The sequence below is a fragment of the Polypterus senegalus genome, chromosome 2 (genome assembly GCF_016835505.1).
Source record: "Polypterus senegalus isolate Bchr_013 chromosome 2, ASM1683550v1, whole genome shotgun sequence".
NCBI classification, from domain to species: Eukaryota; Metazoa; Chordata; class Cladistia; order Polypteriformes; family Polypteridae; genus Polypterus; species Polypterus senegalus.
The window spans coordinates 100,278,404-100,304,894 of NC_053155.1; the positions used below are offsets into that span (position 1 = coordinate 100,278,404).

Consider the following 26,491-nt stretch of genomic DNA (forward strand, 5'->3'; position numbering starts at 1 on the left):
CAACTAACCCTAGACAGAGAATTTGTTTATCCTTGCATGTTAGAAGGAAGACAATATTTGTTGCATTAGAAGGTCAAAGTGTGATCCTTGAAGTAGTTCTGTAAATTGCAGGCAGTGGTGCTGACTTTCACAGTCCTAACTGCCCAAGAGATGCCACCTTAGGCTTCTTAGCAACTTGTCCTGTATCCCATGCCACAACACATCTCTCAGCTTTCTAAGTCTCCTAGTGTTTGAGAAATCATGAGCTTTACTTGCCTTGGGTCTTTTCTTTGGTGGGCTCTATTTTCCTTTATAATGCTACCAACGAGGCTCTGCCAGGTTTGCACTGATATTGCTGTACGTGCTTCAATTCACTTGGTATTTCTAAAGTTATTTCTTAAGCAATTCAATTTCTATTTGGTCTTTGGTCCACATCCCTTCTTCCTACCAGTGTTTACTTTGGAATATCCCTGTTACAAACTGTCCAGGTGACACAGTCACAACACCCCATCTGAAAACCTTCTTTGATAAGATCTTGTGGTTGTATTTCAGTTTTTTCATATCATGGCCCAATGTCATGTTAGTCAGGCAGAGTTTTCCTTTCCAAATCTACATGCATATATTTGTATCATTTTCAAATTCTTGGTCAGTTGTGTGAGCTGCACTCTTCCTTTTAAGAGAGGTAGACATCCTGTGTCTGTGTTGGAATGGTTCTGAATGTGAACATGTTAGCAAAAGCACAAATATTAGATAGATAGATACTTTATTAATCCCAAGGGGAAATTCACATAGTAAAATAAAAAAAACTTTTGCACGTGGCAGGACTCTGAGTTGTATTGGAAGTCTGATGTATATAGGCTGAACAGGACCGGAGAAAGCACAGTCCCCTGCGGTGCTCCTGTGCTGCAGACCACAATGTCAGACCTGCAGTTCCTGAGACGCACATACTGAGGTCTGTCTGTAAGATAGTCCACGATCCATGCCACCAGGTTTTAATCAGAGGTAGGATGGTGCTGAATGCGCTAGAGAAGTCCAAAAACATAATTCTTACTGCCTCTGTCCAAGTGGGAGAGGGATCGGTGCAGCATATCAATGATGGCATCCTCTGCTCCCACCTTCTCCTGGTATGCGAACTGCAGAAGGTCGAGGGCGACTAAATATTTGCGGTGCAGATAAGTTGTTTTCATTCACCCAGGGTTTGAAATTTGAAATAAATGACATTCCGTTTTTGGTGGGTGAAGCCTACGTTTATTGAGAAGGCTACTGAATGTTTCTTCCCAAACCTGAATAAAAAGCAATCATAGTTTTCACATTTTTTGCAGCAGATTTGGACCGTATTCCAGCAGAATTCAAAAGTTTCAGAATGCAGCCTCTCGAGTTCTAACTTCAGAAAGCAAATGAGCATTTTAACCTCTGAAAAATATGTGCTGATTTTCTTTCTGGCCCGTCGCTTTGCTACAATGCTTTCAGTTAACGTTCGTTGATTTTTGTGAATTCTGCTTTCTTCAGATCTCTACTAACTACGAGTCTGTTGCTAGGGTAAAGGGAAATGAGTGACCTCTGTCACTTTCCTAGAATATTTAATTACAAAATTCTGTTTATCTCACTGCATGTACGACATATTTTCTAAGTTTGTTTTTGATGTCTACATATGTTACATTTTTGTACAGTAAGCCTGTGTATCACACAGTGTAGGGAGCAGACTTGTAACAACAGAACTGCATAAAATATGCCACTCCATTAAAGGAAGACACTATAGCACATGTAAGTAAGCCACATGAAGCATTGCTTTGTAACAGACGCCTTTTTCAGAAAAAGGCACGTAAGCAGTATTATGGAGGTTTACAGACTGCGTTTCATTGCTGTTTATTTAGACGTGGGACTAAATTGGTGGCATTCTTGGGTATTCATCTTCTAGAAGCCACATTTTTACCCTTAGACATTATATACGTATCTGGCTTATTTTTTCTTATCTTTAGTAAAGGCACCTCAGGGGGCCCATTAACTTCCCTGCCAATGTCTGATCAATGAAACTTTATAATGGACAACATGGCTTCACTTGGAAGAGTGACAAAATGTAAAGTATCTATCTATCTATCTATCTATCTATCTATCTATCTATCTATCTATCTATCTATCTATCTATCTATCTAAATGTACTTAAGTTGTGTAAAAGTAATAAAACGCAGATCTGACATTTACAACCTCCTCATCGCAGCAGAAAGACATGTATGTTTTTAGTATTATTTAGCAGCTAATGCTTCTGAGCTTATTGAACCCTTGTGAAATTTTGTAGTAAAATTAAATATAAGACTTAGAGAAACAGACATAATTTTGCAGCAAAGAAGAATTCATAGAACAGTAATAATTATTTCAATGGTTTAGCAATAACATTTAAATGTCACAGAGCACATAGAAAGCACCAGGCGTAGCATACAATCCGATCAGTGAGACACAAATGACGGTCACGCGGCACACATACCCTCATCCTCCTCCTCATCCTCCTCTTCCATGAGCAGCACTACTGGCAGATCCCCTCTCACTCCCGATGTCTCAGAACACTTTTGATGCTACAGCTCAAACAAGGATCTCATCGCAAATGGGTCATTTGCTCTCTTATTAATTGACCTTAACAAAAATAAAATATGACCTTTTTTGTTCATCATTAAATAAGCATTCAGGAAAGAGGGAACAGATTTTTAACACATTTAACCATTAAAGAGAAATTGCGAGGCAGACGTAAACATTTTATGCTTTTTCAACATACATATGCAATCATTTCTAATTCTTAAGCAGTAAAAATCACGTCAATATCTTGTTGTGTTCTGAAGACATTGAGGTTAAAAGCTACAAAAGATTAAAGAAAAATGTCAACTTCCAGTGAGGTTGCCTCAGTTCTTTTTTTTTTTTTCTAGATTTTTATGCATAGAACAGGTCTCATCATCTTACTGCCATCAGTAATTCTGTTATTGTCGGCAGCAGCTCTTCATTAGCAGTAATCGGAGTCCACTCTGTTGTATGACGGTGTAGCTGTTTAGGGTAATGTGCATGGGTTTTTTTGTTTTTTTTTTAAATTGCACCAGAATTTTGCTTATTTCCTAAAGCTGTTAATGGTAATGTGCAGGTTGTGCATTCCAGAGTTATTGTCAAGTATGTTGTACGCAGAAAAGGGAAGTGCACACTTGACAAAGCGCATGACGGTGGGGTGGATGTCACTGTGTAGCTGATTATGTCAAATATAAGATCATAAGAAGCACTGATTGGCAACACTGCATAAACCTGTTTCAGATTCATACATTTGTAGATGAAGATGAAACGGGGCAGAGTGTCGTTTGTGAATGAAGTTGGACTGAACACAACCGATAATGAGAGAAACAGAAAGACGTACTGTAAGATAAAAGGGGTAATCCAGCGAGACAATGAAATTGTTACTGTAAAGTGGATAAGGAAGAAAGAAACGCAGGGTCTACTATCTATGATGACATCACACTTTTGCAGGTGCTTATATTGAAACTGTGTGAGTGTTGATGAAATTGTTCACTGCAGAGCATGATGGGAATTGTAGTCTTTGTGTTGGGACTGCCACATGGTTGGAGATGAGATGAATATATCAGGGTGAGGGAAGGAATGAAATAAAGATGAAATACGTGTGTTGCTGGATCAACTGCATAAATATGGCTGAAAAATATGTACTTTACGGATTGTTTTTGTGAATTGAAACTGAAAGTTTTCTTGCACTCAGTTTCACTGGAATCGCTGGCACATCAATATAGGCTAAAAACAGGTCATGGCCCCATGCAGGTGGTCTCCCCAATTGTATGGTGAATGTTTGGGCATAAGGGTTGTGTGAGCACTAATGGAATCCTGTACTTTTATTAGGGAATAAAGAGAGATGTCTGTATTTGTAGACATTGAAAGTTATTGAAACTTCAGATGTGTGTGGTGTTTGTTTTTCTTGCCCTGCACTGTAAAAGATATAAAAGATAAGGAGCTGTTGATGATCCAAATTGTATATTCTTGCAGTTCCATTTGCCGTATTTTCATTTCTCATTCATCATCAGTGAAGTGACTGGTGCTTTTATGCTGACACTGAAGAAAAGTCATGGATGCTGTTGCTTTTCCTGACCAAACTGTGGAGCGGAGTGTAAGGATGTGGAAGAAACTGGAAATGTTTGTCCTGCCTGCATTCTGTGTCCCTCAGTTGATGTATGTGGAATGTGCGTCACTGTGTTTGTTTTGTGTTGGGAGTTGTCTGTGAAAATGCCACCGTGACAGTGTGGTTTGGTCCATATCAGTATATCAGCAGTGAGCCACAAACCCCAAAAACGAATACCCCAACACAGTCCAGGTTCAAATAAAGGGGATTTATTACAGACCTTGTAAACACAAGTACTGAAACAAGTTGTGTCTTCTCCTCTTCTACCTCCTCTCCTCTCTCTGCTGCACTGCTCTCCTCCAGTTGAGTGTTACCGTCCTGCCTTGCAGCTCCAACTCACCTGGATAAGGCAGTACAGTCCCTTTTATTGAGGAACCATGGAGTACTTCCGGTGCCAGGGCTTTGCCTGTTGAAATCACTTCTGGGTTAACCGGAAGTCCCGAATAGTAGGGAGTATAACTCCCTACAGCACCCTCTTATGGCACCCGCAGACCCCAGCAGGGCTGTGCTACTGGACTACAATTCCTGTTATTCTCTGCTGGTGTCTGAATGGGCATCAATATACATGTCTGCTGCCATCTAGCCTCATGGGGAATCAACAGCCCTTAGAGACAGTCCTACCCTATCTTTCCCTTTTATCCCAGCCGGGGAACGGATTGTAAGTATATGTGGTTGGGACACCTGTCCATCTGCCTAGGGCTTCCCTTCTGGGCAAGGAACCTTCCCCTCTCCTGTTCGGGATACCCGTTCATCTCATATGGCACTTACAGTATGCTGCGTGCTCACACCTTAGTTCTGACTGTGCACAGCCATTCGTTTCTTGTTATTTATGTGTACTCCCATGATAAGGACTTGAATGTAAAGTTCAGGACTTCCATGAGCTCGACACCAAAATGACTGGTCATTTTGTGATGATTGAGACCATGGGCATCCTTCAAAGATATATATATTATATAATATAAATCAGAATGAGATATATAATAGATTCTAAATTATTAAAGTGCCATTCCTAACGAGCAATTTCAATAAGGCAAACTATTGACCTATTGCTGCCATCTAGTGGATATTTAGTGCTAATTTATGTGTTGAAAATTTTAAATGTTATTAGCCTGTACACTACGTTGTACTGTACCAGAAATAACTGCAAAGTTTTGTAGAAATAGGCCAGACAAAATTAAGTTTTTTCATATACAGTATATAGTTTTGTTCTTGACCTGCCATCATTCACAAGCTTTATTTGTTGAGTAATTATGAAAAGATAACATGAAATCTATAACGTGAATATTGATTCCAGTAGCACAGTTTAGAACAGAGCATTAAACTGTGGAAAGCTTTAATTTTAAAAAAAGTAGCTAGGATACCCCATAGTGGACACAAAATCGAAAGGTTACGTGGCATAGTTAGGCACGGAGAGGAAGTGAATGCAGTATCGAAGTAGGTAGCCATACAAAGTCATGCTAAGGCAAAGCAATGGAAAATGGAAATGTGACAGATAATGATGCATGTATTTTCTGTTTTATTCTTCTGCAGCATTCATGTATATCAGTCATCAGACAACATTCGCAACAGAAAGAACAGCATGAAAATGCAACACTCAGCCTCTGTTCTGTGCATACTGTAAGTACAAAAGTAGTTAGTCATTTTGGAAATGAGTAGGGTGATCATGACAGTGTTGTCTGTGATGTTCTAAAACAACCTGGAACTGACTGCGTCTTTAGCACCCACTGCATTGGCAGTGATTTTCAGACATGTACAGACCTTTGCTGCTGTGACAACGAGGATATGCCAGTGTTGTTTCTATACGCATTTCTAATAGGTGGCAGTGTCATAGTGATGTAGAGTTATTGTGCTCTGCTTCCATATCCCATTTTTTTAATTTATTTTGTGTTGCATTTGGTTTGTCTTGTATAGTCTTAGAAATAAATCTATAAAATTTGAACTGCTGCACCTTGAACTTTGAAGTCACTCGGTCTTCGTTTGGGCTTTTCTTTCTTAAATATACAGTAAGTGGCCTCTTTTGTGAGTTAATGGCCATAGTCCAGCCACTGTTTTAAAGCTATGAATGTTAGTATTTAACATTTTGATATATATAGCAAAACATATGTATATATGTAAAGTTTAAAATACAGCTGTGGTCATTACTGACATTTTTTTTTTCATTCTGTTTGACAAGGTACCTTGATAATAAAGTTTTTGTGTCTCTTGCAAATGGTGACATTATCGTCTATCAAAGGGAAGCAGGTAAGCTTTTGTTAATAGAATGTAGGGAAGGCCATTAGTATTTATTCTGTATAATAAGGCATATAATTACACAGCTAAACCAATGTCAACATTAGTAATTGAAAAGTCTCAAAATATTGCTAGAGTGCTCACCCAAACCAGATAGAATTTCGCAAAGCAGAATGTTGCCGCAGCTACACCTGTCTCGCCATCCAGTACAGTGTCGTCATCCGAACTCTCTTTGTAACGTAATGTTGTCACTGATGAACTTTTTTTAACCTACAAAACCCTGAGACCTTCTGACACAGCCTTAGCTTGCTCAGTCACCATTTATTTATCTCTGTGGCTAAGGATCTGTGTTAGTATGTGGAAGGTTGCCGGTTCAAATCCTGTTACTGCCAGAAAGGATCGTACTGTTAGTCACACAAAAAGACAAAAGATTTCCCCTTGAGGATTAGTGAAGTGTATCAAATCAAAATCAAACAATCTAATTTCATTTGTCATGCATTCTGTCCACAGTGTCATGTTAGCTCTATTTCTGTCCCATCTTTCTGAACATTCACTATTGTCAAATCATGTGCTTATTGAATTCTTTATTTTGTTTTGTGACTTTACTTATTTATTTATCCTGTATTGGGCACCATTCACTTTTATTAATAATTACCATATAATCATTTGAGCTTTAGGAAGTTTCTGTTCTATTTTTTTGACACAATGCTAGGACATTTCGCGCTCCTTATATATTCATATATTTTATTGTGTCTGAGAGTATCATTAATTCTTTCACACTAATACTATAATCCTGTCAATCTAATAATTTTTTATCTGTAAAGAGGATTTTCTGTGACAGGCAGATTATTTACACTTTAATCCAAATAAACACCTTTGATGTAACAACATAAATAAAAAGGCATCATTAGCAGTGTGAGAATAAAATTCATCTAGCGGAGTATTATTTGTTGTGAAATATCTTCACGTCAGATTTTTTTTTTGTACCATAAAGGTATATAAATCTACGCCACAGTGCTAATGTTTGTGGTGCACCATCTGTGGGAATGTAGGAGCAAGGCATCAATGTGTTTTAAGGTGCTTCTTTAACAAGATCAATTCCAATAATTCACTTACTACAAGTGTTGCCACAGCGGCGGAGATTCTCATAGCAAGTCGAGTATTAGGATTCATTTTGAAAGTTATAGCAGAAAATAGCTTTACAGTAGTAGTAGTTGCAGAATCACCCTGTATATTTTGTATATACTGTATACAAAGGAGTACTGAATTTATATAATCAAAAAGGCAGTGGAAATACTAGAAATCTCCGCTAAAATGGATCATCCCGTTCATCTGTGCGGTTTTCAATCTCTTGTTTGCTCCCGTCCTCACTAGCCAAATGTGTATGAGTTTAAACAAAAGCACAAGAAAAGAGAATGTCGAGTATGATTAATTAACAAGGAACTTTTTATCAGCGTTTGTAACCTCGATAGTGTTCAACATCTTTGTTTAAGACTTTATTAATTGATTGTGAACATAGGACATTGATGGCCTGCATATACCTTGTGGCAAAGTCGTACATTTACATGGCCACGGCATTTTAAATGCAGATTCCTATAAACTCAATCACTATTTTTAATGTGAAATCTCTAATCTCTAAACACAAACACTCTGCTGTATACTATATGAAGGATTATCATTTTTCTCAACAGTATTTTTCCCTCCATTGTTAAATGACTTATTTTCCAATATTTTATGTTATTTTGCACTCTCTTCAATGTTTTTATAATTTTATTTTCCATATACTGCATGTTTCCAAAATGAATTCCTGACGTCTTTTTTTTTTTATTTTACATATATTTCCTTTTTAGGTCTATCATATTTCCCCATAAAACATACTTTTGAATCCATAATACTACAAACTTCAATTTCGCAACTCTCATGATCATCCATATAAAGTAATGTTTTTGTCGGTTGCCCCACTCCCTGGCCTTATTACCTGTGCTGCCCCGGCCCTCCTTATTCTGCACACACGCTCAGTCCTGCCGAAGCTGTACCACCTATGCCTTGCCCACCTGTTTATCTTTATTGTTTCCATGTCCGTCTGTTCGGTCTTACCCTACTTTCTGTCTCTGTCCATCTTCGCATTCCCCTTGGCATTTGCATCACTAACTTGCGGGACACCTCAGGCATACTTGTGCAGGAGCTTCTTGGACATTTTTTCCATCGTCCTGTGTACTACTGCTACATTACACTTTCTTTTTAACATCTCATAAAAAATTCTTCATCCCTCATCATTAACTACTCAAATGATATTTGATGTTGTCAAGGATCAGGATTTCCTTCTGGTTAGGGTTTACACAAATTTTCAATTTATTTAGTGAATTGAATTCCTCTTTGAATGCTCTTGTTACAGGAAGTTTTTGGGACCCCCAGAATTCGCAGACAATCTGCTTGGGAACTCCAGGGAGTCCGATTACAAAAATGGTGCCTGTAGCAGGAAAGTTGTGGTGTGGTTGTCAGAACCGAGTTCTGGTCATCAATACAGTAACTTTGTCGCAGGAGGTACGCACCTTACATTCTCTTCTAAACTAACATTTTCTTTTCACAGCAAGGAGATAAAACATTTCAGCAAATATTTAAAAAGAAAGTCCAGAGAAATTTATTTTTCAACCCATTACTGCAAAAGATGATGCCTGCCAATCTAAGTAGATTGTCATTCTGCATCCTTCTTAGATTTTACAATCACTGCACCTCCTGGGTTTATCCAAATCATGTCAGTCAGGGGACCTCTTCAGGCCTGATTCTGAGGTCAGGAGAGGGTTGATGAGGAGTGAAAGAAACCAGCGTGCTCCTGCTTAAATTGGAAGTGGCAAAACAAATGAACAATGAGAACTCTGGCCATTAAGACTTTAAAATAGCAGCTCAGCACCTTGGGAGATATAAACTGTAAAAAGCAGATGTTTGAAATCACCTGCTGATTTAACTGTCTGTGCACATCAGCCTTTCACTCCTTAAGTCACTAAATGCTTGCTTGTTTATGTGCTTATTGTCGGATATGTCACCTTTTCCTGCAGCACATGTTTCATGTGGGACAAGATAGTAATCGCTGTGTAACCAGCATGGTCGGCTATGGCCAGGGGGTTTGGATAGCCCTCCAGAGCAGCGCTCAAGTGAGGCTGTACCATGCCACTACTTACGAGAGCCTGACAGAAGTGGATGTGGCACCAGCTGTCCACAAAATGTTAGCCGGTAAGTTGCAAGATAAAAAATTTTTGGCTTCTAAAACCATAGTCTGTGCAGGGCACTGTGAGAACTTTCATAAATTAGCCTCGTATTTTTAGCACTAGCATCCCCTTGATCAGTATGTCCTAATGCTTTCAAACACTTCACTCTGACTGGCCTGCTTTCTAAAGAAATTTAAAAAGGCCATATTTCTGAAAGTAGAAGTGCTTTAGAGTCATGTTTTAAATATGATAAAGTGACAACACCTAGACCTCAGATTTCAATGTGTCACCTGTGAGTCTATTTTACACCATAATAAAGAAAAAACAAAAAGTGTTTTTATTTTAAACATATGACCATCAATCCATTTGCAAAGTTGACGTCAATGGGCCGAAGACCCTCCCAGCAAATAGCATGCAGCAAAGGAACCAATCATGGACAACGATAGCAGGGGCACACACACTCATTCATACTGGGCCAACTTAAGGCAGCTGCAGACCCACCCTAACAACATCCTACATATAGTGTGCTACAGCTAAAAAGAGAATGAACCTTTGTCAAGGTTTGAAAGCTGCCTTGAAGAGCCGGTCTTGGGTAATAATAGAGGGTTGTACAGCTGACATGCTGTGTTCCTTCTCCATGTCACAGATGAATCTCACAAGGTGTGTTTGCTTATAAAGTGAATACAGTATGTCGTCTGTAAACTTGTTTAGCACAAGCCGGGTGTCTACCTGGTGATGTACTCTTTCTCAGTCAGGATAAGCTGTCCCCTAGTTCTCCATCACTTTATAATGTAAAAAAACAGAGATTCCTAAAATGGATGAATGTGAAAAGCAGTATGATGGTCCTCTATAGTGGTGAGAGGGCTGGCTTCATAGGCTGTCAAATGTATGGATAAAGTTGGAAAGTCTCACATGATGTTGGACTTTTCAAATGAGACATGTCTCCAAGAAACGAACTGAGACAAACATTTAGGTATGGAGATGTTCAAGGTGTGGCAGCAGAGGTTTCAATTTTAAGTTCAGGTTTACTGTTGTGTACGTTTCAGTGTTGTGAAATTCTACTTTGCATGTGTCCTGCAGATTAGTGGCAGTAACAGCATACCAACAACAAACCAAAAAGATAATGCGTATATGGAATAGACATGTGTATACATCATTCACTAGATACAAAAAACAGTGATGCAGTTGTCCATCCAAGAGGGTGTTAAGTAATGTTATGGCGTGTGATTAAGAACCACCTCTGAATCTAGTACCGTGAGTGCTAGTGGTGTAGAATAGAGGCTGGGAGAAAAGTGACTGTACAGGAAGGCTGTGATCTTTAATATGGCCATCTACTGTTTAGCACTGCATGCCGTATGTTCTCTCAAAGTATATTATATACTTTACGGCAAGTCATACAGAAATTTAGAAACGTTATGAAATTTAAGAGAAATCTGCAGTGAATGAATAAGGATGTAAAAGAAATTTCAAAAGAAAAAGCAGCTGTATACCATGTACAGACACTTTGCCCTAACGTTAGCTTTAGTCCTTACAAGAACGTGAGGGCACAGGTTCATAAGGATACTTGGAATGCTAACAGATGAATACCGGGGAACAGGCAGAAAATGACCTGAGAATATTCTTTCAAAATTTTAGTGCTTAAAGTACAAAGAAAGAGGAGGTGAAGTGAATTACGAATAGTAAGGCTGACATTAAACTTAAAGAAGCTGAAACACGAATGCTCTTAATTAATTTTTTCTGAAGTAACAAAAAAGATAACTTAAGGAGGTGTATACTGATTTAGAGACAGCAAAGGGAGAGAAGAGCTACCAGGATTTAAAAGGCTGGCCTCACATAAATTGATGGAAGCAGATAACATTTATTATACAAGGGCAGGGGTGGCCAACAGTCCAGCATTAAGAGTAAAAAAAGAAAATCCTATACAATTGTAAAGAGTCGCTCAACAAATGGATGTAGCAGCACATGCTTATTGGCACTGCATAGCCGAACAGTTTTCGTAGGTCTTTTCTTATCTCCATTTACTCAGTGGGACTCCTGACAGTCTTTGTTTTCCAGAATCCTTCTCTGGGCTGGCTTGTACTCAGTTGTGGCCACTCGAGGTAACTCTTTGACGTGTGTGTCAGTAAGAACACAGCGATGACTTGACTTATTTTAGCATAGAAAAAACAAACGTAAGTTGATCCAAACGTTGACCTTGGCATCAGTGCAGCTTACTTGACAATTTACCAAAGCTGTATGGTTCCTTCTAGAAAGATCACAGGACTAAAGGATATGCCTATGAAGAAGACTTGACTGTGTTCAGTAGAAGCAAATGAAGGTTTAGGGGAGATGAAAGAGCTCTGTATTATGGAGGGAAGCCACACAGTAGATTTCAGCTCTTGTTTCAAAATGAGTTCATCAACAAGAACGCATGGGCACAGATTGATTCTAGTTAAGGGTAGATTTGGCACAAAAGTTGCAATGTTTTTCCTTCTCTCATAATACCGTAGATGGTACAGCATGTTCGAAAGTTTTTGTAGTCGTGCTTCAATGCTTGAACCTTTCTTACCTTTCAGTGTTTCTCGTTGCTAACTTCAAGATGGTCATAACTGTGCTTTCCTTCTCTCCAGGGTCAGATGCTATAATCCGTCAGCATAAGGCGGCCTGTCTGCGTATTACTGCCCTTCTCGCCTGCAAGGACTTGCTGTGGATTGGCACCAGTGCAGGCGTTGTGCTTACCCTGACCATTCCAGCCATCTCCACTAGCACCAGCACCAGCTCCCTCCGCATCCCTCTAGTGCCAATGGGATCAGCACATGGGCACACAGGTCATGTGCGTTTCCTCACTTCCATCGAGCTCCCTGAAGACTTCGAACTTGCTTTCCCTGTGACCCGGGACCAAGGTAAGGAATTTTTGCTGCTAGAAACAAACCAAGTGCAGGAGGCATCAGAGGCCACTTTCATAAGCCTGCTATGCAGCACTGATTTGAGGCCAGAGGTTTCTTTGTTTACGGCCCTGTTCCAGACTCTGACTGATCCTGGGCCTTTGCAGTAGCTTGAACTGATGGCCATTACTGAAACAAACGTGCAAGTACCTGTTGGTGTCTTACTGCGGGTTTGTACATCTCTAGGATTACATGCAGTGCCTATATAAAGTACCATATTCACCCCTTGGCAGTTCTCACATTTTACTGTTATACAACATTGAGTCACAGTGGATTTAATTTGGCTTTTTGACACTGATCAACAGAAACAGACTTCTTAATGTGAAAGTGAAATCTGATCTCTGCAAAGTGGTCAAAATTCATAACAAGTATTAAACACAAAATAGTCAAATGTATAAGTAACATGATACACCTAAATCACCACTGGTGCAGACAAATGGATTTAAAAGATAGATAGATAGATAGATATTTTATTAATCCCAAGGGGAAATTTACATAATCCAGCAGCAGCATACTGATAAAAACCAATATTAATTTAAAGAGGGATAGAAATGCAGGTATAACAGACTATAATCTTGTGTAGTGTTAACGTTTACCTCCCCGGGTGGAATTGAAGAGTCGCATAGTGTGGAGGAGGTATGATCTCCTCAGTCTGTCAGTGCAGCAGGACGGTGACAGCAGTCTGTTGCTGAAGCTGCTCCTCTGTCTGGAGATGATCCTGTTCAGTGGATTCTCCATGGTTGACAGGAGCCTGCTCAGCACCCGTCGCTCCACCACAGATGTTAGACTGTCCATCTCCGTGCCTACAATAGAGCCTGCCTTCCTCACCAGTTTGTCCAGGCAAGAGGCGTCCTTTCTTCTTTATGCTGCCACCCCAGCACACCACTGCGTAGAAGAGGACATTCGCCACAACTGTCTGATAGAACATCTGCAGCCTCTTATTGCAGATGTTGAAGGACGCCAGCCTTCTAAAGAAGTATAGTCGGCTCTGTCCTCTCTTGCACAGAGCATCAGTATTGGCAGTCCAGTCCAATTTATCATCCAGCTGCACTCCCAGGTATTTATAGGTCTGAACCTAAAAGTCACAGAGTTTGTTCAGTGGAGGTCACCTGGGAACCACTGAGAACTCTGAAGGAGTTTCAAGCTACAGATGATGAGACTGGAGAGACTGTGCAGACAACAACAATGTGGCCCGTATGCATCACCAGCTTTATGGGACAATGGCAAAGAGAATGCCACTGTTAAAAAAACACACGACTTCTTGGCTAGAGTTTACCGGAAGGCACTCTGAAGTCAGTTGGAATAAGGTGCTGTGGTCTGATGTGACCAAAATTGAGCTTTATGGCCATCGGACTAAACACCGTGCTTGACCCCTGCACATTATCAAAAACACACCATCCTGACGTGAAGCATGGTGGTTGGCAGCATTGTACTGTGGGGATGTTCCTCTGCAGCAGGCCCTGAAAGGCTTGCGAGGATAAAATGAATGCAGGAAAATCTGATGCAGAGGGCAAGAAACTTGTGTTTTCCAAGAAGACAACAACCCCAACTGTAAAGCCAAAGTTAACACAGGAATAGCTTTAAAACAACAAATGTTATTGTGCACAAGTGACCAAGTCAGAATGCAGACTTCTGTCCAATTGAGAACTTGTGGGCAGTCCTAAAAAATCCCCATGACACCTGACAGAGCCTGAGCGGTTTTGCAAAGAAGAATTTAGGAAAATGTCAAAGTCCAGACGGACAGACCTGATAGAGAGAAAGAGACCTGTACACACAGACTGAAGACTGTCATGGCGGTAAAAGGTGGGTCTACTAAATACTGGATTAAAGGCGTAAGCATTTATGTGACCAATTATTTTATGCTTTCTCTTTGTAATTAATATTGCTTATGTTTCAGAGATCTGTTTTCACTTCGACATTAAAGTAAAAAATGCCAAATTAAGTCCACTGCCATTCCACGTTGTATAACAATAAACTGTGAAGCACTGCTCTTATGCTCTGTACTCCCAGCTTAGCTGCTTACTCAGTCTGCTCACAGGCTGGACAGCTTGTTTCCTTCAGAGGGCAGTGACATGTTCATACCCCAGGGATACAACATATCTGGCCTGTCCACTGACACTAAGAAACTATATGACTATACACTGTGAACTAGTCTGGAATATCGTGCTCCACTTAAACCTCGTAGTTTGACATTTATGCACTCTGCTCCATGGTTTTCTCCTGAGCAGGTTCCCATAAGTGCTTGTGTGCAATGGCTTAAACGCCTTAGTAGGAAAACAAGCTTGGTTACCCATGCAGACTCCTAGAAGGAACATGTTGCCCTATATAAGCAGACATTACAAAAATCAAAGGCTGCTTGTTATACTAACAGCATTGTGCGTGGTCACCATAATACCTGAACGCTGTTATCTTCTTTGAATAAGCTACTTAAACCTGCAAATAACTTTCCTTTGATTGCCTCCTCTGACCTTTGTCAGAACTTTCTGGCCTTTTTTAATATTAAGATTGATTTGGTTTATTCTGAATTTCATAGAGGTCCATTTGTTCAGTGAAAGCTGTGTCCATCTCCTATCGTAACTGGAAGCTGTTTATGTAGTTTGCCGTTTTTGGACGCTCTTGCAGTCCATAAGCTTGTCATGACCACCAGGCCAACTATCTGTATTCTTGATCCCATTCCTTCTTTTTTGGATAAGACTGCTTTGCCTTTTCTTCTTACATTTGTCACCAGTATTGTCAACACATCTCTCTGTATTTACTTGGTCCCTTCCAACCTAAACACACCTGCCCTCAGAAAACTTAGACTTGACCCTGAGGATTTTAAAAACTATCGGCCTAATTCCAATCTTCTGTTTCTTAGTAAAATCCTAGAATGTGCTATTTTGGGCCTTTTGAAAGACCATCTTGCCTCTAATGACGTTGATGAGGAATTCCAGTCTGATTTTAAGGCCAATCACAATACAGAGACGGCACATGTCAGGGTGACTAATGATCTCCTAATCACAGCAGCTCATGGTCCGTTAACACTAAGGATCTTTTTAGACCTCACTGCTGCTTTTGATATTGTATATCATGCCATGCTTTTGTTTAGACTTGAGAATGTATTCAATATTACTGGAAAAGCTCTTGCATGGCTTAACTCATACCTTAAGGACTGTCAGCAATGTATTGCTGTTGGTAGGTTTAGGACTGAACCATCTTATTATTCCAGGGTGTCCATCAGGGATCAGTTCTTGGCCCACTGCCCTTTACTGTTTATATGCTTCCTCTCAGTGCCATTATTAACTGCCATTGTCTATGATTTCATTGTTAATGTTGATGACACACAAAATTATTTACACATTTCAAGGCTGTGTTGCTCCATTGCTCTCTGTGACTGCACCTGGGACACTTTTTTTTTCATGCTTTTGTCACCTCGTGACTTGACTACCATAACACAGCGTTGTTTGGTATCCCTGCTCAGAGCCTAATCAAGCTGCAGTATGTACAGAACTCAAAGGCAAAAGTGGTTATGCATTTAAAACCCAGGGAGCTACCTGTCCCATTCTGCTTTCAATATAAACGTCTCCTTTCAGTTTTTAAGGCTCTTCCTGGTCTGGCCCCACCTTACTTGTCTTCTTTATTGTGTCACGTTCACGTTGTTCTTCTGACTCCTTGCCGTTAACCATTGCGCACTATGGGTGATCAGGCTTTCAGTGTATCAGAGCCGCAGTTATGGAACGCCCTGCCTTTGGAGCTCACTTTCTGTTTTTAAATCTAAACTTAACACGTATCTTTTAAATATTGCCTTTTGTTGATTCCGTTCATTTTGAGTGTATATTGGACTGTTTGATTTTATGTATATTGTTGTATGGTGCCATGGGTACCTTGAAAGGCGCTTTTAAGTAAAATGTATTATTATTATTATTATTATATATATATATAATATTATTATATTAAGCAACAGATATTCCCATCCTCTATGTGCTCACGATGCTGGTGAGTTGCTGTCCTGAAGTAATCAGTGAGACCGGAGACCATCAAAGCGGTGCCAGCGTGGTGTTGTCATCGGCTCAGTGCTCTCTTTTGTTTGCTTTTACAGGGAACTCTCCACAAGATCATGAGACGCCCCCCGCCTTGCAACGTTCAGAGACGACGAAGCGCAGAGCGTCCACCATCTTACAGGCCAAGTCGAATATGCTTGTGATCAGTGGTGGTGATGGCTACGAGGACTTCCGGCTCACCAACAGCAGCGAGACAGTGGGGAGAGACGACAGCACCAACCACCTGCTGCTCTGGAGGGTGTGACCTTACAGCAGCGCCTTGCCCACCATCAGCCCTGCGCCAAGCACTGGCCCGCCAGACGCACACTCTGCCTGAGGTCACCCCGGCCCCCCAATGCATTCCATCTCATGTCATGTCACTCTGTCGTCATCTGCTGGATTTCAGTTTTTTGTTTTAAGCCGCCTTCTTTTGCTCAGACCCTTTTCTGTGCATACATGGCTGTGTATCACAAAGCGCAAGTGAAATATTTCATTTTGTACACGTTGATTGGTGCAGGAATTTTCCCAGAAAACTGGGAAGAAGAAAAACAGGAGAGGGAATCTGGGGAATTGCACATCAACAAGTAGATCGGAAAACAAAAACAAGCATCCAGTGCTGGCTTGAGCTACCCAGATGCCCTGAGCTTGCATGGTGACCCTTCAGACCCCCAGCGGAATAATGGAGGGCTGCATGCACTTCGTGTCAGCCAGATGAATGTGACACGGGCCTCGAGGTCCGGTGGGCTTGGCCTCCCGTCAAAGAAGCCAAAGCGCAAAGAGAGGATGCCGAATGACTGTGTGACGGCACTTTTGATTTTCGTTCTGCACGTGCCAACCAAGCGTGGAGTTTTGTTTTTTGTTTTTTAACATTCTATTAACTGCCATTTAATCTTCTCCTGGATGGAAGCGACGTGATGAAGGCTTTCCCTTGTGTCTTATCTACTGTTTTTGTGCTTGGTTGCCTCAGACTGACACATTCACAATGAAGACATTTTGTGGTTTTATTTTATTAATTTTTTTTTTTTTTTTATCGTTGTTCGTTTTTGAAGAACTGAAGAGAGTTTGTGTGATGAACAGTTACATGTGCAATATTTGGCTAAGATGTCGAACAGCAGCACCATTCCTTTGTGTGAACTGCAGTGGACCATTTGGTGTTTCAAAGTCGAAGTGGACTTCTCTTCAGATTCAGAATTCATCCTGGCCACATCCTCACTTGATTTTATGTGTGTGTGTGTGTTTTTGTTATTTTTTTATGTTTTAAAAGTCTGTAGTTTAAACCTGAACTGTTTAGTCTGAGCTTCTCACCAGCCGCTCTTGTACAGTATTTATGTTTTTTTTAATTGTGTTCTCTTTTACAGCACTTAATTTATATACATGTATCTTTTCCTTCGACCTTAAGATGATGGGAAGGGGGGCCAAGTTGTAAATAGACTCCCAGAAAACCTCGCGTCCATCCCTCCTGTCCTCCTTGACTGTAGCCACCAGCATTTCTGGGCATTGCTTGTTCATAGAAGGCACCTTTCATCCCAAACGTGGAACTTTTGACCACCTAGACATGGGCAACCAAAGTGATGTCCACCGAGTTACACCAGGAGCTGGGGGGCTGCACCGAACATTCTTATGGTTTCAAGGGCCGCTGCTTGGTCACGGGCAGAGAAGTGTGCTGCTAACACAGCGGCCGAGAGACCAGTCAGTCAGCAGCAGTTGTTCTGTAGGACATGGCAGACACTACACTGGAAACTGGAATCCCTCTGCTTACAGGTGTGCCCACCACAGTTTTAGCAAACAAGCACAAAGGGGGTCCAAATTTTTGATTTCCAAAAGCGGCGTCTCAAGGACAGCCAGGAGCCACTCACTGGTCTCTTAAGCCTTCACTGCACCATCGTCCAGTGAGTCTGTTAAATGGGCAAGTGGTGGACTTTCTTAACCATGTGTTCCAAGCCCCCAGCTGTTCAGTTTTCATTTAGGTTGACCATTTCCTGAGGCTAAGATCAGAGTAGCAAAGTCGGCTTCATTGCTCACTAATCCATAGTGAAAAGTTTTGTTCTGTCATAAAATTGTCACCAGTAGGCTGGACTTCACTTTGTACTTAATGTTGTTCAAGATGAATGATCCTTCTGCAGTGACACCCAGTCCAGCACTGACCAGAGTAGAGAGTCGAGTCTCCCTTGATGAGTGTGACAGGACTGCCACCTCAGGAATGACTATTGTCATAGGCTTCTAGAAAGACACAGGCTTGGGAAGAACGTCTCTGCTTGAATGACAACCTGAAGGATGTTCAGATGATTTGAGAATGAAGCTGCTGGGTTCTTGTTTCAGTGTGGGAAAGTGGAGCCTGTTTATAGGTCAGAACATTGTGAGGCACTGTGTCGTCATAGTATGATGACAGAGATAAGATGAGGATGTCACTTGACATAGTGTCCCACAAAGCGATCGGCACGTTATTCCAGAGGCCGAAGGTCTCATCTTGGCATGTCATCAAAAGTATTCCCAGCAGTGCGTGGGCCGCCGTCCACTGCTGGAGGATAGCAATGTTTGTCACTTGTGTTCCAGCTGAGTGTTTAATGACAGTTGAATGATTGAAACGTTTTCTTGTTCGGACCGCTCACCCGTCAAGTCCAGGTCCTCTGGAGTTTCCACTGTCTTTAATAGGAGTGTTTGTCGCCTAGCGACTGCATAGTTTACTCAGTTTGGCTTCCTGCTTGCCTAGTTGTGTATTAGCAGGTCCAGAGTTACCCATCAGCACTGTCTTTCTGTTCATGTCTGTTCAAAGATGAATTGTGATTTGTTGGGCACTCACCCATGAGAGTTTTGGTCATAGATGAGGGCATTAATTATGCACAGCGTGTCCTCGCAAAGCCACCTAATCACAGACAGCAGACGCACGGCATGTGGCTTCACATTCGATATTGAAGTATTAGGAATTTGATGAATCATAAGGTTTAGTGGCATTTAAAATGGAATCGTGGAGTAGCTTTGAAGAGGCCGGCGTGAAAGGCCAACATGTAGTGAAGATGTCAAATTATGAAAAGAATTCCAACTAAAAAGTCCTGAGCACAGTGCACTGTGGGAAAGGTAGATTTGGGAAAAGGTAAACCTCTGTCCAGTAAAAGAAGGTGACAAGCAGTGGCCATGAGACCCGGGCGGGCACCCAGCTCTAGGCGAGGTCTTTCCCTCAAACTATGACCAAACCCTGGCCCTGAGGCCGTGGCTGATGCCCACTGGTTAGCTTCACACACGTCATTCGGAGAGTCCCTTCGATCCAGCATACAGAAGCCTCACGTGTCCAGCAGGTTTCAGGGGTCAAGTCCTCTGCTGCCACCTTGTCCTTCAAAATGTCACATACACATGTCATTGTGGAAAGACCTCCGTCAGTTTTTGCCTGCACCTTTTCTTGCAAACTGCTTCTCTGTAAACATACAAATATAAAAAGGTGCCAATGAGTTCTCACAAATCAGGGGTGAGGAGCAAAACACTGGCACCAGTTCATCTAAGAGGCATGGCGCGATACGGTGGGCTGCACCAAATGTACCCGTCTATGAAGTTGAATGTATGCTGCCCCCCCTTGCTTTCGTTGTTCTAGCAAATAATAAAGTTGATCAGCAGAAATGGTGCCTCCTCTCGGCGGGCGCGGGGCACTGTAGTCAGTAAGGCCCCACCCCCCCGCCTGCCGCTCGGATGTCCTGTAAATTGGGGGCTTTGTCGCCTTGTGCTGTACATACTGATCCCAGTGCTCACTGTCGATATGAATCTAACTGCATATTTTTATAAACTTGTTTCTTTTTTTGTCTCCTTTAGGTACATCTATTGTGCTGTTGCGTTTAAATTATAACTACCACAGTATTTTAAAGAAATACTTTTACTCTAAAACTATTACAGATCACAATAGCAGCTCATGGTTATATCACATATTCATTCCTGTTACGTTTTTGTCACTGTGGGATCTTTGTAATTAAAATTTCACTGGTGCCAGATTGTCAAGTATGTGTCCCTGAGCTCATTATTGGGGTTCACAGTCCTGCTTTGGTGGTGCGACCCATCGGGGGGCTCCTCTATTACGACAGCTTCATCCACACTCCATTCTCTTCAGTGTGTAGCTTTGACACAGCATGGCTGTAGGCCTCACTTTAGAGGGAGTTTGGACACGAATGAGAAGAGGAAAAGCACACGCTGGCTTATTGAATTCCGTTATTCGTACCAGGGGTGATGCTGCATGTGACACCCACCACGCATGTCCACACCCAAGGGAGAAGATCAAATGGGAGTTCTCGTCTGCATGATGGTGCGCTCCATCCTTACTTGGCTTCACCTGCTCACTATGAATTTGTTTGTCGGTGAATCAGAGTCCAATGAATAGACCTGAAATGAAAGCTTTAGAGCTCTGAGGCCTCTGGGACCACCGTCTGAAATGAAATCCATCCTTCCGTGAAGTTTAAACCCTTCCAAAGCATTATGTGGGTCTCCTTGTAATACACGATTGCACCACGTGATCTGCCAGTGCAAGGCAGCAGTACGTTGTGGCCGGGCCGTCATGCCTTTCGTTGTCATCACAGGACTGCTTCATGGCTGTTCACTTTTGAATATGTGAGGCTTTCCTTGGACTTGGCTCCGAGTTGTTTGGAGATCTTCCTGTGTCACCAGAGAGTGGTGGGGATGGTGCCCAGTTGTCTGTCACGGCTCCCTGCATTCTTGTGTCCCAGTGAGAGGTGCAGCACATTGTAACTGGAGACCTTTGTCCTGTTCTGATGTCTGCCTTCCTTCACCCAATGGCTCGAATGTAGTGACACACTGAGGACGGACCACCTGGTACCCTTACTTACTGAAAATGACAAACACAAGTGAGCTGCTTGCAGATCCCATGGGAGTCCAATGGCTGTGAGCCCCCAGGCACATGAGGTAATTGAGAAAAGGATCAGCCAGGCCTGCTTGGAACATGAGGAGGTGGCACCCATCCAGCTTCATGCTGCCAGTGAGCGGATTGCCTTACAGGTGTTCTCGCCATTACGGGCAGACGGCTTTTGTTTCATCCCAGGTACAAATCTATTATTGATGACTGAGACGCAGAGAAGGTGAGAGCACAAAAGACGCAATGTTCTGTGCTTTCATCTGCTGGGCACAAAGTTGGTAAAGAAGAAAAGGGCAAGAAGGTCAGAAAGGAGAGAAATGAAATGCACAAGCATGGCTTCTGCTAAAGACTGTGTGGGCCAAACTTCTACAAACGGTGCTTTCTCCCGACATCACAAAGATGTGCACATTTGAGTAAAATGGCAGATTCAGACTGTGGCCTCTAAGGTGTTGGCACCATGACCATCCAGGGCTCCTTCCCCTTTCTAGCCATTACTGCTGGGTGGGCCAAATATTTGTTACGACTTCTGAAAGGTGCCACTCATTTTGTCCACACAGTTTTTGGAATAAGTGAAGATTTAGCCATTCCCGTCCCCGAGCACAGCTTTTTATGTGTTAAAAAGTAAATAACAGATGAACACCAGAATGGTTTAAACTGGAGGAACGGGTGGATTATTTAAAAAAAGACGGCTCAAAGGCAACCAGCAATGCAATCCGTGTCTTCAGACAGAGGAACAATGCTGGGACTCTGGCAAATGTCATTTCGTGTCACCAAATTGGACGCTAATGAAAGGGCAGAGATGCCCCTGGAAGGCTGAACCTTGGCCAGTGAGGAGCGGCGCATGGCGCTTTATAAATGAGGACCCAATAAAGTAGTGGGCCGGTGAATATGCGGAAACATTTCTGATATCGATCAATCCTCTTGTTTTTTGTTTTTTTTTGTTAACTGCTGCCATATTTAAATGTAACATGTTACATTGTTAACATTATCTCAGAAAATGAAAATAACAAGTTAAAAATGTGTAAAGTCATTATAAACAACACTGAGCACAAAGTAAAAAATAGAATCAGATATTCCATTAAAAGTAATTAAAGGGTCTAGCAAAACATGTATAAAATTAATAAAATACAAACCTTCAAGTTTTGAACTTTCAAGGGTGTAAACATGCATGTCCAATATATTAAACCATATTTAAATAAGTGAAAAATGAAAAGTTGTAGCGTAACTTTAGATTTTGTGGCAGTGCGTAAGTTAGTTAGCACGTCCCGCGCAATTATCGCTTACATTCTCAGTCACGTACGTGCATCCTCTACAAGTACGTTAACTTTACGTTGAGTTAATGCTCTTTTATTTCAAGCTCAAGATGTCCAGAATTAAACGTCTTCAGTAAGAACACAGAGACACATATTGGAAACTCATGGAGGGTGAGTTCTTCTTCTTTCAGAGAAGCACATTACCACGCCAAAAGTAACCAGGTAGTGTGGTGGAGCGCAGGTGCAACAGAGACCTTCGTTTGGCTCTCAAACAGCTTGGTCTCGTCAGCTTGTCCTTATCGACTCTAATGTGTGGTCTTCAGATATGGGCTGGGGTACCGCAGACTTAGCGAGGGCTTTTGTTTTGATAGTTTTTTTTTTGGTTCTCACTTCAAAACCTTCCATGAATCTTCACGCTGGACTTACCGGGCATCAATATTAAGTGATGGGCAGTAGGTGTTGAGTGATGATGCCATCTGATTGCTCACTTTGTGTGTGGCGGCTGGAAGTGGACTTGAAGACGATCACGTAGACTTTATTCGCTAACGTTAAGCAAATCTACTGTACCGAGATCAGCTGATGGAAAACAATGGGAATAAAAATTTAACTTTCTGTTGTTTGTTGTTCAAATACACAAGAAATCTGTGACAAAATACAAATATTAACTTTTTAAAGGAGTTTCTTATGTACAAATAGCTGTACATGTATATATTTTCTACAGTTGTTGGGGGCTGCATTGTGTTCATTGGGTGCCCATGCTAACTTTGCTGGACTTTCGAACAAAGTGGACTTGTGAACGCGCTCTCGGAACGCAACTCGTTTGTATGTAGGGAACTTACTGTATAATCACAATCAAATAACAGCAACAACTGGTGTCACGAACCTCACTCCATAGGTTATAAAACAAACAACACCAAATATAATCGGCCCAATGTAGCTCAGGCCACAGCGGCCCTAAAAGTCGACACTACTGACTGTGAAGTAGGAGTCGTTTCTTTTTAATGTTGCTTTTATAGAGTTTCATCGTCATTGTCATCTTCTCAGTGCCAGATCCTTATTTGGTAACGTAAGGCATTTTAGAAGATTCCTGGGTCTATGACGGCCTACTTCAACAGGCAGTCAGTCTTCTCTCGGACAAACAAGGCTTCAGATGCCAGTACTACGGTGCCGAGGCTACAGGATAGCAAAAGAAAGCCAGGGATTAGCGGCATCCCAACTGCAATGAACAGCAGAAACAACCACTACCACCACGAAACTGAGATGTCCTGGACTCCCTGCTCTTTACAAGAGGCCAGCTAGGATACAGCACTTGTGTCGGAGGCAGAGAGGTGCCACTTCAGTAAACATGCAGAGGATTTTCATTGAAGGAAGATGTTTGAGAGGCAGCTGGATTGTCAGCAAAAGCCTGGGGTGGGCAGCACTCTTCATCACATTCCAAAGAATCAACCAAATTACTCTGAAATGCTTTGAGTGTTTTTAACCAAAAAAATAGTTATTCTGTAACCACACCCTGACTTCGTCTGTCTCTGCATAATTTTATTAAAACTGAAGTCACTGGCCAAAGTGCTGAACATCGCAAAAGTGCTCACTGCCACTTAGGGGCAGAGGGGGGCAGGCAACCTTAGCAATTTAAAGTTCTGAAACCAAATGGAGAGGACATCATACATACATCAAGTGAGCAGTCAGTGCCGAGAGGATCTCAGCAGCCACTAGTGATGGCAGACAGAAGGATGACTTGGCAGTAATCTGCTACCGGTGGCTTTCTGTTTTCCCTGGAGTGAGCTCAACGTTGTTCTTTGCGGACGGTCATCCACTTTCAACCAATTAGCTTTAAAGTTAACCTCTGATTTTATAAAGTTGAAAGTGTGCAAAAAAGTTGGGAATGAAAGGAATACGCCACCCAAAAATGTCATTTTTTATGTGTTACTTTCGCCAAGTAGTATATAGTGGTGGCCAATAAAAGTTTTTTGTCTTGTGTTTCATGCAGAACACAGATTTAAAAAAAAAAGTGTGATGTAATGCAATAAATTGTGACCAATGCTGTAAACAGAAAACAATTAGAAAAATGGATAAAAGAAAAAAAGGATTTTCACGTAACTTGTGTTGCATCCTTTACATGGACGTTATCCAGTCGTACGGCGAAAACATACAAAACGCATGCATTTTTCCTAAACTATTGTTGAAAGAGTTACTTCCGGAAAGAGTCAGTGCACATCATAAACAGGAAACGAAACCACATGGGAGTCACTTTTAGAAATGAAGACAGGATTCTTGACCAATGATTGAGCAGTAGAGGCGGATCTTAAGTTCAAGAAGCCAATCCCATGTGGCTTTTGTTTCCTGGTGATGAAGCGCACTGACTTTTCCCGGAAGTAGCTCTTTAAAAATATTTGAGCACGAAAGGATGTATTTTGCACATTTTGTGCTTACAAATGGATAACGGACATGTGGATTATGCAACATGAGTAACGTAAAAGTTCTATTTTCTTTTTTCTGTGAACGTTTTGAACATTGTTTCCTGTTGAACCGCATTGGTTACCATTGGCTTGTATTTTATATGGATATCATTTTTTTGATCTCTGTTCTGCATGGAAACATGAGATTACAATTTTTTTCTTGTCCAATGCTATAAACAACATGTAGTAAGCAACATATAACAAAAATGGTTATTTTTGGATGAAGCATGACTTTAGAAATCTTTGATGCTTGCACATCTCTGAAATCTGCCATTGTTGTCTTTTTACGGTTTTTCGCTTCTTTATCAACTTGTACGCGTTATCTCCTTTCTCCATTACCTGCTCTTTCATTTTGAGGCCACCCGCCTGATGAAGGCTGTACAGCCAAACCAAAACATGGCGTCTCTTACTTCTTTCCATTTCTCCTTTGCCCGCTGACACTGCCCTTCACCGGTTCCTTCATGACATCACAGGCTGCACACTGCTGATTGGTTGAAGGTAAAGGGGTGTCCTGACCTATCACGTGGGGTGGTCCAGTAAGCACAGCGCCCCTTGGAGTCTTGAATCATTGAATCACAGTACGTTTAATTTGGATTTTTTGACTGTGATCATGAGAAAAAGTGAAAACAGATCTAAGCAAAGTGCTTTTTAAGTCAAACACTACATTTGGGATGAGCTTTTAAAGGGTAAAACAAAACTCCGTCATTACAGAGATGCTTGCTAGTGTTAAAAGGGAAATTTTTAATTACTGTAAGTTGCTCATGAAACACATTTTAGCTAATATTTAATTTATTTCCAGTTGACACGTGGCCTGCCAGCCATGATGCCATGCAGGACATGGGTCAAATGGCAGAGCTATCGTGCTGTACAAACATTAAAATAAGCAAAAAATAAATAAAAAGAACACAAGTTAAAAAATTAATTTGAGACTCCCTCGCTCAAGGAAGCGACCTTCAATTAAAAAAGAAAAAAAATGCAAATCCACCAGCCAGGCAGCATTCTACACGAGAGGCTGGCATGAAACCAGTGGGCTGCTGCAGAGGAATTCATGAAGGAAATGACAGTTGTCAACGTGAGTCGGCCATTTCAAAGGCCTTGGTTGGCTTATCCTCTTCTGATAAGGAACAATATAACTCAATATTCTGTGTGGACTGTAAGAGTGGATATGGAATGTTCAGGAGGGAAAGAGACACCAGTCTGGACACTGAACGGTGGAGCAACAGAGGTTTGAATCTGACAAGGCCATTAATGGAGTATTGTCTCGAATTTTATTTTCTCACGTTTACAGAACAAAGCCAACCTTGAATTCACGCTGAACTGCTCTTTGCTGCCAGTAAGCCTTTTTTTTTATTTTTATAAAGCATTGTCTTTTAAACTGTCACCACATGACTGTCCTGTGAAATTAGCCGAGCGTGTTCAAGTG

At 41.5% G+C, this 26,491-nt stretch overlaps 1 protein-coding gene across 1 annotated transcript in view; it reads left to right on the top strand.

Annotated features, from left to right (window-relative positions):
• LOC120523196 (rho guanine nucleotide exchange factor 17-like) overlaps positions 1-20,494 on the top strand; it is a 277,419-nt gene extending 256,925 nt beyond the window's left edge. The window contains exons 16-21 of the mRNA XM_039744253.1: positions 5,666-5,752; positions 6,309-6,376; positions 8,760-8,908; positions 9,421-9,595; positions 12,180-12,452; positions 16,573-20,494. Coding sequence (XP_039600187.1) covers positions 5,666-5,752; positions 6,309-6,376; positions 8,760-8,908; positions 9,421-9,595; positions 12,180-12,452; positions 16,573-16,778 — 958 coding nt within the window. The 3' untranslated portion in view covers positions 16,779-20,494. The remainder of the gene's footprint in view (positions 1-5,665; positions 5,753-6,308; positions 6,377-8,759; positions 8,909-9,420; positions 9,596-12,179; positions 12,453-16,572) is intronic.
• Positions 20,495-26,491: the final 5,997 nt, after the last annotated feature.